This window comes from Cervus canadensis, chromosome 25 (genome assembly GCF_019320065.1).
Source record: "Cervus canadensis isolate Bull #8, Minnesota chromosome 25, ASM1932006v1, whole genome shotgun sequence".
Lineage (NCBI taxonomy): Eukaryota > Metazoa > Chordata > Mammalia > Artiodactyla > Cervidae > Cervus > Cervus canadensis.
In genome coordinates this window covers 1,678,095-1,690,499 of record NC_057410.1, presented here as the reverse complement: position 1 = coordinate 1,690,499, position 12,405 = coordinate 1,678,095, and the positions used below count along the sequence as shown (strand labels likewise).

Here is a 12,405-nt window from a genome sequence, read left to right as displayed (position 1 = left end):
AGAGACAGACTCAGGGCTTTCAGCGGCTTCAAGCTGTCTGGTGATGTGGTTGCCAGAAGGCTGCATTAATAGAACTATTGTAGCCGGAACAATGGCCCAGAGGAAGATGACAGCTCTGCCAGGCTCTCCAGATCAAGCTATGATTATAGAGTATCGAGCTCAGCTTTGGACACTACATTTTCAGACAGACGTGGGGACATGACTCTGTGAGGCAGAGAACGGCCAAGGAGGTTCAAAGGACAGGTCTGTTTTTATCACCCCTGCATACCTAGCACCCAGTAACGCGCTTGGCAGGTCTTTACGGACAGGAGTGACGAACGTATGAACAAGTGAATGAGGCAAAGGACCGGGGGCACCCAGCCCAGAGCAGAGAAAACTAGTGGAACAGAACGGAACTTTCCAAGGAGTATAAAGGCTGTCCGGGAATGAAGCTCTGGGCCCTCCCACTTCTGGGAGCACACGACGTGGCCTACGCCCAGCCGAGCTCTCCCACCTGACGTCCCAGGTCATCCTGTCTCTTTGCACAGACGAGAAATCTGAGGCCGCGAGAGCGCAGAAAACTGGCTCAAGTGACTAAAATCCTGGGTCTGGGGTTGAACCCACCCAGTGTCTGCAGCCTGTTCTGTGAGCAGCCAGATCTACAGAGGCGAGCTTCGGCTCATGCTGTCCACCTCGGGGGCAGAACGAGGACCAGAGGGGACCAACTCTGACTCCAGCGGGAGCGACTTTCAGTAACACGCAGTGTGATTCACTGGCTGTTTGTCAGGGACGCCAAGGCAGGCGGGACTCAGATCCGGGGCAGGGGCGGGGTTGGCTGGTGTCCGCGGCGTCCCTGCCCTGAGCCTGGGCCGGCCTTCCCCGCGCTCCCCCTCACCCCCGCCCCCAATTCCTGGGAAGTAAAGGAGGTCTGGGCTCACTCTCCACAATGGTGGTCCGGCCCGAGCCATCGTCGTTGATCTGCTGGATGTTCCCAAAGTGGATGTCGCTGAAGAAGATGCGGTTGGGGGTGCCCGGGGAGGTGCCCGCTCGGTAGTCGAAGGCCAGGGCGATGACGTTCTTCATGTGCTCGGGGTCCTCGAAGGGCTGCACCGGCGCGTTGAGGTTGCGCTCGTCGGACAGGTGGACGCTCTTGAGGATGGTGCGCTCGGAGTAGAGCAGGTAGCCCGCATACTCGCGGCACGACGCCCCGTCCTCGGCCAGCATCCCGTGGGCGCAGGCGCACGCCCGCTGCCCGTTGCCCCGGTACAGGCACAGCTGCTGGCAGCCGCCGTTGTCCACCGCACACACGTTGGTTCCTGGGGGGGGGGGCGGCCACGTGGAAGCCAGGGGTCACGGCGGGCAGGGCCGGCCGGCTGCCCCTGTCCTCTCGGCTGAGGCGGAAGCTCTAGTTGGCGCCCTGCTCTGCCTCCATGCCCCCGCTTCAGACAACTCTCCAGGCCCTGGCACTCAACCCCCTCAGCCTCCCCTCACCACCCCTGGGTCTCCCTCATCACGCTTTCCTGGAAGTTGCCCTGCGGTCTGACTTCTCCCCCAGCTCCTCTCTTGCCCAGCCCAGAGCCCCAGCCTCGCCTTTCTGCCGGTCCCGGTTGAAGACTTTGATGTCCTTGAGCTGGACGCCGATGCCCGTCCGCAGGGGCACGGAGTCGGTGGCGTTGTCCTTGCTCCCGCGCTTGATGGAGCCGTTGGCATGAGTCCTGTGGGGAGGCAAGGGGCCATGAGCCGGCCGTCAGCTGGGGCCCGGGGAAGGCGGGGACAGAGGCCCACCTGTCACTCCAGTAGATGAACTCCTCAAACACGGACACTGAGAACATGTCCATGTTGTTGCTGGACAGGACCACCTCGCGGTCCTCGCCCGTCTCCAGGTCGATCCGCTCGATTTTGTCCGTCCGGGCGTCGCACCAGTATAGCTTCCCGTCCTGCAGGCCAGAGGCGCCCACCTCACTGCCAGCCCCATGTCCCCGGCAGCGCGGGGCATCCCCTCACTCCTGCCTCACCATCTTCCCTCCTTGCTCTACATCCTCCCGCTCTCTGACCCGCGGCCCTGCTGGCCTCCCTCCAAGTGCCCACTTCTGAGTGACCTCCCTGACCATCTTCAGGGCGGTGGAACCCTACTCTGCATGGGGCCTGGGCCAGAGGGCCCCCTGACCCCTTGGTCCGTATCTTCCCACCCACGGGCCTGTCACATGAGATTCCGTGGGGAGCAGGGCTCAGGGTATGGGGAGCTGCCCCTCCCCCCAGAGCGGGGTCCAGCTCCTTGGCCTCAGGGCCGAGCCTGCACCCAGACCTGATAGTCCACGGAGATGCCGTTGGGCCAGCTGATGCTGACGTTCACCAGCACCACCCGCTCACTGCCGTCCAGCCGAGACCGCTCGATCCGCGGGTACTGGCCCCACTCAGTCCAGAACAGGTACCTGGGGTGAAGGTGGAAGCAGGGGTCAGTCCCCAGAGCACAGACGAGAACGGGCCTGTGGCCAGAGGCCTGGACCAGACCAGAGCCAGGAGTGGGGACTGGTCAGCCCAGCCCGCTCCTCACCCCTTCTCCGGGTGGACAGTGATCGCCCGGGGCTTGTCCAGACCCTGGGAGATGACCACGTAGCGGAAAGAGCCATTGAGCCGGGCAACTTCGATGACGTCGAAACCCTGGTCCGTCCAGTAGATGTTGCCTGTGGAGGGAGGAAGGCGCGGTGCTCAGGGGGCGTGTGGGGACTTGAGTACTTCGTCCCCTCCAGCCTTCCGAGGCCCCACTCCCCCCGTCCTCTGCCTCTCCTGCAGCCCCTCAGCCCTCCCAGAGCTCACCTGCGATCCAGTCCACTGCGATGCCCTCCACGCGGCCAATGCCGTTGGTCACCACATCCTCGCGCCACGTCTGGTCCCGCTTAGCCCGGCTGATGGTGCTCAGGCCCATGTCCACCCAGTAAATGGTGTCATTCTCTGGGGGCAGAGGAGCCAACACGGGGATGCTCACCGAGGCAGGGGACAAGGCGGAGGGGTCAAAATCACAAGGGGATGAAGACAGGGGTGACCGAGAGCTGGGGAGACCAGCGGCTTGGGACGGTGTAGCAGGGCAGGGCAGCTGCGGTCAGGCAACCTCTCCCGGGACCCCCAGAACACTTCACCACGAAGGGAAGGCATGTCCCAGCTCCTCCTGCCACCAAGGCTCACCAGCATGGAAGTCAATGCCGACGGCCAGCGAGGTCCCCGACACTGGGACCAGGGCGTCCGACTTGTCGTTGGGGTCCAGTGGGATTCCCCGGATCCCCTCGTGCACAGAATACAGGAGAAAGGAGCCCACACCTGAAACACACGGACACCACGCACGGGCCTCGCTGGCCTTCCGTAAGCTTGGCTCCATCACCCGCAAACCCTTCTGATACCTCCTCCCAGCCATCACACCTCCCCTGGACCACACACCCTCGCTCGGGGCCTGGGTGGGGACGGGACAGTCAAGTCACCTGGCCGGCTCCAGGGAACCACCTGTGATTCCCCCTGGTGCCCGCTAGAGGGCAGCAGAGACCAGGCTTTCGCTTCACACAAACCCTTTACCAATCCTAAAGGTGTTAGGGAGAACCTGGAGAGGTTTAGATGAGGCAATAGGACCAAGTGACTCCCAAATCTAGATTTCCACCCTAGTTGCCTCTTGTCCTCGTCCGTCTGGCCTGTGTCACACCCTTGGGTCTCTGGCACCCGGCTCCTGAGCCAGCCTCCTCAGTTCCCCATTTCTTACAAGGCGCCACTATCCACGCCCCTAGAGTTTCCCCCTGCCTTTATCCCCTTGCAAAGCACATCCTCAGTTGAATCCCCCTAATGGGCCCTGGTTGCTCAAGGCTCCCTGGAAAAAAGGATTCATGGTCGAGTGTGTGGAGACCCCAAACACTTAAAGAGTCTCCCCACGGAAAATTCTCAGAGCAGATGAGCATATGCAAGGCTCTGAGAAGTTCTGCAGCAAAAAAAAAAAAAAAAAAATCCACTTAAACTTAGTTCAACCCAGTGTTTCTTTCTGTAACATCGACCACATCAAAGAGGGAGGTTCCTGGGAGTGCACTTCGGGAAATGCTGTCCTGGGGCGGGCTCGTAAATCAGTCAGCAAGTTCTTGTGAAACAGCTCCAAGTTTCATCCCTTCTCTTCAACCCCGCTGCTGAGCCCCAGCCCAGGCTAACAGCTTCCTGACTGGTCTAACTGCCTTGGTCTCTCCCTCCACCGCTCAGCCGGCTCTCTGCCGCCAGGTTAATCTGCCCCAAACACCACCTTCCAGGTGCTCCTGGCTGAGAACCTGCAGAACCCCGCCTGCCCCACAGCCTCACCCATGCACCCCACGCCCTGCCCGCCACTCGGGCTGGCCCCTCAGGGCCTTGCACCCACCGTCCTACTGCTCTGGACCCCTCGCCTGGCATGCTGTCCCTTCTCCTTCAAACCACACACTCAAATCCTCTGTGCCCAGCACACGTCCTGCACGAAGTGACCCTGGCGTCCCCTCCGACGTCTGTTTCTCCAAAATCCTACTGAAGTCAGAGCCGCTTCATGCCCCCCCTCCCCCGCCTCTGGTCAAGCCTGCTGAGCACAGAGACAGGGACTTCTGTCCCCGCCTCCCCCACGGCGACCAGCACAGTGGACGCTGACTCGGCACCTAACCCAGATGACTACGCGATGAACTCATCCTGTCCCCGCGCTGAGAAGAGGAAGGTGGCTGAGAGGGGCTGAGGACCGGGGTCGAGGGGCGGGGAGCAGAGGGGGCACTGACCCTCGCAGGCCTGCTGGCCGCTCCGGAGGCTGTAGCCGGCCGTGCACATGCAGGCCCGGGTCGTCTCGGACGTGGGCAGGCAGAGCTGCGAGCAGTCGCCGTTGTTGACGCTGCAGGGATTGGTGCCCTCGTGGTCTGGGGGCGAGTGGGAGGCACAAAGAAAGGGTTACTGGTTCTCCTCGGGACCTCGGCGTCAGGCTGGAGCATGCCTTGGGACAGGATGGTCACCCCTTGACCCCAGACCTTGTGGGGGTCTCCACCCGTACCCAGAGCTCAGGGCTCCAGTCCTGCAGGGCCCCTGGCCCTTGTGAAAAAGGGGCCCCGTGGGTGGTGAGCAGAGCCGAACCCGTTTTCATTCCCCTCGCTTGCCCAGGGCTCCTCCTGGCACAGCCCCGGCCTCTGACCCCAGCCCACTGGCCCGGCCCTGGCCCTGCCTCACCCAGCTGGATGCTCTCATCGTAGACCTTCATGTGCATCACCAGGGTGGTGCTGTTCCGCAGGACCACGGACCCCGAGCCGTCAGCCTTGTTGCACGTGCCCATCTTCTCTGACACCTGATCTGCCCACCACAGCTTGTCCCCTGGGGAGGCAGGAGGGGATGAGACCCCCGGGGGAGGCCCCACCCCAGGCCCGCCCTGTCCCCCTGGCCCCGCCTGCTCTGCTCCAGCCCCTGGCTCCCAGGCCAGCGGCCCTCACCCATGATGGCCAGGGCGGTGGCCTTGCCCAGCTGGTTCCGCATGGCATCGATGACCTCCAGCCCGCTCCCGTCCAGGTTGCAGCGGTTGATGGTGTGGTTCTTGGAGCTGATCCAGTAGAGTTTGCTCTCAGGGAAGTCGATCGCCAGGCCTGGAAGAAGAGGGGTGTCACGGCCAGAGAGCCCAGCACCCGCCAGGGCTGGGGGCCAGGAGCCTGAGAGAGTGGCTGGGGTCCATCTCACCTCTGGGGATGGGCTCAGAGTATGTGTGTGGTTGAGGGGGAGGGTGGTGAGAACAAGCACTCAGCTGGGAGCTCGGGCAGATGGAGGAGCGATAGGGAGGAAGCCTGAGAGCATCTCCGGCTGGAGGAGTTAGCGGGGAGGGCTGCAGGGCCGCAGGACGGGCTCGTACCCACAGGGCCCCTCTGGCCACTGAAGAGCAGGGTGCGGTTGCTGCCGTCCATGTTGGCCATGCTGATGTTGTCGCCGTCCGTCCAGTAGAGCTTCCTAGGGGCGCCAGGACAGGGGGCCAGTCAGAGTCCTCCTCTTCCCCCGCCCCACACCCCGTGCCCCTCGACCTGGGGCCCTGCAGGACATACCCACGCAGAGGGTGGACGACCAGGCCGTGGGGCTGCTCCAGGCCCTGCACCACCGCGTTCTTGAAGGAGCCGTCCAGCCGGGCCACGTTGATCTGCTTCTTGTTGGTGTCGTAGCTCGTCCAGAACAGGTTTCGGGACACCCAGTCGACAGCCAGCCCGTGGGCGTTTGGCAAGTCTGGGGACACAGTGGGGAGCTGTGGTCGGGTGTTTGCGGGACACAGGTCGGGGGCTCGAGGGGGAGGGGGCCAGCCCGGTTTCTGGGGGAACAGGGATCACGACATGGGGATGGGAACACTCTGGGGGAAAGGATTCGGGGAAAGGACAACAGGACCCAGGGAGCCAGGGGGTGAGGCCTGGACAGAACCTGCAGAGACGACTGTCTCCACGCCGGTGCCGTTGATGAAGGCCCGCTTGATGGCCTGGGTCCGCACATCTGACCAGTAAACGCGCTGCTCGCGGGCGTCATAGTCCAGCACCGTGACGTTGTCGATGTCGGGCACCGTGAAGGAGATGATGTAGTTGTAGTAGGGGGCGTCCAGATCCACACCCCGGATCTCCATCTGACGTGCGTACAGCAGGAACTTCTTAAACTCTGCGGGCACAGGGCAGGTCACTGAGGGCAGCCCCCTGCCTCCACGCCTTCCACCCACCCAGACTCTCCCGGGTCCTTCTATCTGCTGCTGGCCCTTGGCGATCAGGGAGGCCCTGCTGGGCATCACCCTCCGGTCGGGGCGCCAATCTTTTCTGACAGCGGCTGTCTCTGGAGCCTCTCCCATCAGGCCCCTTCCAGCTGAGACCGCCTACGTTTGCTCAGAACCTGGAGCTGGGGTAGCCCGGCCCTCCTCCCGTCAGCCGTGGTGTCCCCCTGGCTCTGGGGGTGTGCCTTACCATAGCAGGTGGTATTGTCCTTGTGGAGCTTCATGAGGTGCGGGCAGGCGCAGGAAACGGTCCGGTTGTAATCGATGAGACACAGGTGGGAGCAGGGGCCCCGGCCCCCGTTGGCCTCACAGGGGTTGGGAGCTGGCGGGGAGGGGAAATCAAGACAATCGAGTGACCCTTCCGGCCTTGCTCCCCTGGCCCACGCCCGCTTCCGGGCCCAGGGTCGCTGCCGCCGCCCTGGGGCAGACCGCCCCCGGCTCTGCGCGGCCTGCCGGGCCCTTACCCATGGGCTGCCGAGAGGGGTGGTACACTTGCAGGTCAAAGGGCTGCGTGTTGGTCCTCTGGACCACGGTGACGTTGTGGCCTGTCCACTTGTTGGCCTTGGCCAGCGTGTTGGTCCGCCAGTCCGTCCAGTACACCTCGCCTCCGTACAGCGTCACTGCAAACGGGTGCGACAGGAACTCGTGGCCCCGAAGCACCTCCATGTGACCGGAGCCGTCGTAACGGGCAGAGTAAATGGCGTCTGACCTGAGAGCGTGGTGCAGGGCAGAGTGAGGAGCCGGTGGGGACCCGAGACGTCGGGGCACGCGGCCCCGGGGCCCCCCATCCCCGTCCCTGGCCCTCGGGGTGCCCCGTGGAGCAAGAACACACGGCTCAAGGGCTGGGACCCCAGCTCCGACCCCAGACCCCTTGCCCCTTCACTCTCCCCAGCACACAGGGCCGGGGTGAAGTCCAGAAAAAGATACCCCCCTTCAGGGACATCAGCTAAAACAAGCCCCGCCCCCTCGAGCAGCGCTCACAGACGCGTGAGCAAGCCCGGTGTTGGTCCCAGCCCCGCGCGGGCGGCGGCCCTGGCTCTGCCCTCCTCCATCCGCGCCTCCTTCCCAGCCCAGCCTCTCCCCCGCTCAGTCCTCTCCCTGGGCCCTGGGCTGCGTCCCGGCCTTCTCGCCCCGCCCTGTCCCCGGGGGGCGGGGGGCAGGGGGCGCGGCTCCTGGGAGGGCCCGGGGCGGCCTCCTCGGCCCCGCCCAGTCCCCGGGGGCGGGGCTCCCGGGAGGGCCCGGGGCTGACCTGGCGTCAATCCACAGGATGCGCTTCTCCAGGTAGTCCACGGTAAGCCCGTTGGGCCAGCCCCCCGAGCCTGTCTCCCGGTGGATGGTGCGGCGCCCGGCCCCACTCATGGAGGCTGCCTCGATGCGGGGCAGGCTGGCATCCCAGTCCGTCCAAAACAAGATCCTGGGGGCGTGGGGAGGGGGTCAGGAGGGCCAAGGTCGAGGCCAGGGCGAGGGGCTGCGGGAGGATCCTTGGTGAAGGGCGGAGGAGGCGAGGAGCCCTGGGGAGATGGGTGTGCCTGGCCCCTGCAGGGGAGTCAAGGGGCCAGAATAGGTCTGGGCAGGGCCCTCACCCATCTCGGGGATCCAGGGCAATCGCCCTGGGGTGCTCGATGTCGCCGGCCAGCAGTGTGGTTCGGAGGGTCCCGTCCAGCTTGGCCACCTCAATCTGGTCCAGGTTACTCTCCACCCAGTAGATGTTGCCCGCAATCCAGTCTACAGCCAGGCCCTCGGGTGTGGCCAGGCCGTACTGAATCACCACCTCGAAACTGGTGAGGGCTGAGAAGAGAGGCCACAGGAGGTCAGACTCACCTGGGGTGGGGGGGTGAGCTGATGATACATGCTAGGAATTCTGGATGGCCCACCCCAACCTTGACACCTCTGTGAACACCTGTGAACACCTCTGGTGAGCCCTGGATTCAACAGAGCTTCCCAGAACCCCCCTCTCCTCACCCAGGCCCTCTGCCCCGGGAGGTCAAGCAGAAGCCTGGCTTCTAGAACCCTGGAGAAGGGGAAGTGGCAACTATCTTCTGCCTGTGACTCTCTGAAGGGCCAACTCCTGGGAGGAGGTCAGAGCAGAGGGTGGGGGCTTTGGGGGAACAGACCTAGACTCAATATGAAGCAGACAGAACTTTGTAGAAGTCACTCCACAGATGGTCCTGGAGGTCTTTCTATGGTTATATATATATGTATATATATATACACACACACATATACTGTGCTGAATGCTAAGTCACTTCAGTCGTGTCCAACTCTTTTCGATCCTATGGACTGTAGCCCACCAGGCTCGTCTGTCCATGGGATTCTCCAGGCAAGAACTCTGGAGTGGGTTTCCATGCCCTCCTCCAGGGATCTCCCCAACCCAGGGATTGAACCTTGGTCTCCTGCACTGCAGCCAGATTCTGCACCAGGGAAGCCCAATATATATACACACAATAATTTAGAAACTGTTACATAATGTGAACATTTGACAGTCTATTGAACCATCTCCTAGTTGATGGACATTTGAGATGGTTCCAGGTTTTCTCTATGGACCTGTCTGGTGGCTCAGACAGTAAAGAATTTGCCTGCAATGCAAGAGATCTGGGAAGATCCCCTGGAGAAGGGCATGGAAACCCACTCCAGTATTCTTGCCTGGAGAATCCCATGGAGAGAGGAGCCTGGCGGGCTACAGTCTATAGGGTCACACAGAGTCGGACATGACTGAGAACTAACACGTCACATTTTTCTCTACGACAACACCAGCTCCTCTAGTAAATGCACTTCTTTCAAGTCTCTGCTCAGATGGCAGCTTCTCAGGGGCCACCCCCGTTCTCTCCCCACCCTGCCCCCTTTCACCTTACCCACAGTACTGCCTGCCCCTGGGTCACCCTCTGTGATGCTCATCGCCCGTGTTTATCTTTGACGTTCCCACTGGCGTGTAGGCTCCATGAGGGCAGACAGTCTATCTTGTTTGGCTCCCTGCTGTTTCCCCTGGGCTGGAGTGTGTGGCAGGGGCTCGGGAACGAGTGTTACTAAAGAAGCAAGCCTGTGATGGGTCAGGCTGCCTTGGGACAGAAGGCAGGGTTCAGGTACCCCACCCCTCAATGGCTTTTTTTCTTGCAAGGCTGCAATTCTGGCCGTTCCAAAGAAAGGCTGATCATTTTGTTAATTATCAGGCTGGCAGCTCTGCTGACGATAATTACCGGGCGTCAGGCACTGAGACCCACAGCAAAATCTAACCCAATTAACAAGAGTGTGGGGGATAGGGGAAACTCAGGGCCTCTGCTCCAGGCAGCCTGCATCGGGCCCGCGGATCTGAGAGCCCAAGGGCCAGGTCTGGGGTGCACTGCGGCGTGGGTCTCGGGCAGGCGGGGGTCACCTCCGTTGTCCAGCAGCTTCCCGCGGTAGATCTTGTCCTCCACCACGTCGGTCCAGTAGAGGGCGCTCTGGCTGAGGTGGAAGTCCAGGGCGATGGTGTTGCGCAGGCCGGGCACCAGCACGCTGTAGTCCCCTTTGTGGAGGTCGATGCGCCGGATCTCGTGGCGGTTGGAGAAGATGATGAACGGCTTGAAGGGGTCTGGGGACGGGTGTGATGGGGTCACTTCTTGCCCCCGAGCCACCCTGTCCAGGCGCAGACAGGGTCTCCGTGGGCCCCTGCACTGGGCCGGGAGGGAAACCTCAGCCTCCCCCTGCAGTTCAGTCGCCGCCCCGCCCCCGGCTCGGATCTCCCGCCCCCGGCCCGTATCCCCGCCTCGGCCCGGATCCCCCGCCCCCGGCCCGGATCCCCGCCTGGGCCCGGATCCCCGCCTCGGCCCCGACCGCCTCTCACCCAGGCTGCGGCAGCTCTCGCCGTCCGGCTCCAGCACCCAGCCTTCGTAGCAGGAGCACTTCACGCTGAACTTGTTCTGGTCGCATTTCTGGCTGCACTTGAGATGCTTGGCGCAGTAGCTCTGGATCTGGCAGGTGTGGTTGTCAGGCCCCAGCTCCATGCCCAGAGGGCATGAGCACACGATGCCTTCGCCAGGTGCCACGGAGCAGTTGTGGCTGCAGCCCCCGTTGTTCAGAGAGCACTGGTCTGGGGGGTGGGGGGCAGGGGACAGATCAGGGTCAGGATCCAGAAGGAGGCAGGTCCTTTCCGTTCCTCTGTCCCCCTGCTTCCCAGGCACCCTTGGGACCAGGGCTCGGATCCCCGCACCCACTCTGTGGGTGGTCATCTCCTCCCTCCATCATGGTCGCGTCTTTCTCTCTGATCTCTACTTCCCAGCTTCTTCTTGAGCCACGGTGGGGGCCCCAGCCTTTTGCCTCTCTCTGGGGTGGGGAGTGTGGGGGGGCTTTCCTCTCTCTCTCCTGATGTGGGTGTGATTTGGGGGTGGGGTGCAGTAAGGAATGTCCTGCTCCGGGCCCTCAGACACACCCCAGGACCTGTCTGCCCTGACTGATGACCCGTCAGCGGTTCTCAGGGCCGGTCCTTATCTCCCACTCCTCTCCTCCAAGGAACCCGACGCTGGGCCAGCCGGGCTCAGAGGAGATAAGGAGCTCTGCTCCTCATCCCGGAGTCACACCAGGCGGCTCTGCCTAACCCCTCGTCCTTTTGATCTTGAATGCACAGCCTCCTCCCCCAACCTTCTCACTCACTCGGCAGGACGGGGCGCCTGCCCTCCTGACCACATCAAGCGTCAACCCTGGTGCCTTCATCCTGAAAGCCGGGTGACGGAGAGGGGGGCTGGGCCTGCAGGGGGAGCTGCATTGCCCTGTCTCCACCGCACTTCTCGGGCTGTGTGACTTTGGGCCAGCTACTCAACCTCTCTGAGCCTCAGTTTTCTCATGGGTGAGATGGGGGTGAGAACCGCATGTGTCTCACAGGGCTGCTTGTGGGCTAAATGCTGTAACAGTGGGGACGCTGAGCACAGCCTCTTGCACGTGGGTGTTTTAGTAGCAGCTCTGAGGACTGCTCGCCCAGCAGCCAGATCTGCCCTTTCTAGTCTGAGACCCACCCCCCGCCGGCAGAGCTCCTGGCCCAGCCCAGCCTCCTTATCTAGCTCGCCTGCCCATGCGTGTTTCCCGGGTCCCGGACGCACCACAGAGCTCCCCCTCGTCCGAGCCATCCCCACAGTCGTCGCTGCCGTCACACAGCTTGTCGGGCGGCAGGCAGACCGCGGTGTTGTTGGCGCAGGGGTGCGAGGGCGGCCTGCAGGCCAGGGACTCGCAGTTCTCTTCGTCTGAGTTATCCTCACAGTCGCTGTCCCCGTCACACACCCAGGCTTTGCTGATGCATCGGGCTGGGGAAGGGGTGTAGCATCAGGGGCCAGGCCTGGACAGCAGGGCTCCGCGTGCCCTTGGTCTCCGGCCCAGGGGACTTCTTTAATCAGGTCACAACTGTAATGCTTTGGGGTCCCCTAGGAACCTTGATCATAACTGTAATGCTTTGGGGTCCCCTAGGAACCTTGATCCTAACTGCAATGCTTTGGGGTCCCCTAGGAACCTTGATCCTAACTGTAATGCTTTGGGGTCCCCTAGGAACCTTGATCATAACTGTAATGCTTTGGGGTCCCCTAGGAACCTTGATCCTAACTGCAATGCTTTGGGGTCCACTAGGAACCTTGAGGCTTTTTCTATCAAGTTCACATGGGCAACAGAGAAGGCAGGGATCTGCAGGAAGTGCTGACACTCAACACTGGTGAGGG

At 62.5% G+C, this 12,405-nt stretch overlaps 1 protein-coding gene across 2 annotated transcripts in view; it reads right to left on the bottom strand.

The window, feature by feature from the left end:
* The window catches only part of LRP1 (LDL receptor related protein 1), an 80,394-nt gene that overhangs the window by 25,730 nt on the left and 42,259 nt on the right, over positions 1–12,405 (bottom strand). For both annotated transcript variants that reach the window (XM_043446537.1, XM_043446538.1), the window contains exons 22-41: positions 11,800–12,000; positions 10,551–10,796; positions 10,101–10,298; positions 8,314–8,518; positions 7,980–8,144; positions 7,195–7,439; positions 6,921–7,052; positions 6,397–6,624; positions 6,033–6,207; positions 5,846–5,940; positions 5,436–5,585; positions 5,179–5,319; positions 4,740–4,874; positions 3,163–3,294; positions 2,797–2,931; positions 2,534–2,663; positions 2,285–2,411; positions 1,765–1,916; positions 1,570–1,694; positions 918–1,295 (exon numbers count right to left, since the gene is read on the bottom strand). In XM_043446537.1, the coding sequence (XP_043302472.1) occupies positions 918–1,295; positions 1,570–1,694; positions 1,765–1,916; positions 2,285–2,411; positions 2,534–2,663; positions 2,797–2,931; positions 3,163–3,294; positions 4,740–4,874; positions 5,179–5,319; positions 5,436–5,585; positions 5,846–5,940; positions 6,033–6,207; positions 6,397–6,624; positions 6,921–7,052; positions 7,195–7,439; positions 7,980–8,144; positions 8,314–8,518; positions 10,101–10,298; positions 10,551–10,796; positions 11,800–12,000 (3,495 nt within the window). The remainder of the gene's footprint in view (positions 1–917; positions 1,296–1,569; positions 1,695–1,764; positions 1,917–2,284; positions 2,412–2,533; positions 2,664–2,796; positions 2,932–3,162; positions 3,295–4,739; positions 4,875–5,178; positions 5,320–5,435; positions 5,586–5,845; positions 5,941–6,032; positions 6,208–6,396; positions 6,625–6,920; positions 7,053–7,194; positions 7,440–7,979; positions 8,145–8,313; positions 8,519–10,100; positions 10,299–10,550; positions 10,797–11,799; positions 12,001–12,405) is intronic.